Consider the following 416-nt stretch of genomic DNA (forward strand, 5'->3'; position numbering starts at 1 on the left):
ACTGACAGCAGATTGGCTGATCTTCAGAGCAACGTGAGTTTTCTTCGAGAAGAATGTCGCTCCAGGAAAAAGGAGTTTGAGGAAGAGCTTGACAAAGCTGTAAATGCGCAAGTCGAGATCTTCATCTTGCAAAAGTTTATAGAAGACTTGGAGCAGAAGAACTTTTCTCTCTTAATTGAGTGCCAGAAATATGCTGAGGCATCAACATTTTCAGAGAAACTCATTGCTGAGCTGGAAAGCGAGAATCTTGAGCAACAGATGGAAGCAGAGTTTTTGGTGCATGAGATTGATAACTTCAGGGGTGCAATTTATCAAGTGTTTAAGGCACTTCAAGTTGAAGCAGATTGTAAGACAGCTGACCAGAAGGTTGCAAAAGAGAGAATCCCCGTTTCACGTGTCTTGGGTGACATTAAAGA

The 416-nt window shown here is 42.1% G+C and overlaps 1 protein-coding gene across 1 annotated transcript; it reads left to right on the forward strand.

Moving 5' to 3' along the window:
• Positions 1 to 6: 6 nt before the first annotated feature.
• LOC109131945 (protein NETWORKED 1A-like) lies at positions 7 to 411 on the forward strand (the record flags this gene model as incomplete). The annotated part of the gene is made up of 1 exon (XM_019243111.1): positions 7 to 411. A coding segment is annotated over one exon (405 nt), but the record flags the coding sequence as incomplete, so codon positions are not given.
• Positions 412 to 416: the final 5 nt, after the last annotated feature.

Source organism: Camelina sativa, unplaced genomic scaffold (genome assembly GCF_000633955.1).
Source record: "Camelina sativa cultivar DH55 unplaced genomic scaffold, Cs unpScaffold09086, whole genome shotgun sequence".
NCBI classification, from domain to species: Eukaryota; Viridiplantae; Streptophyta; class Magnoliopsida; order Brassicales; family Brassicaceae; genus Camelina; species Camelina sativa.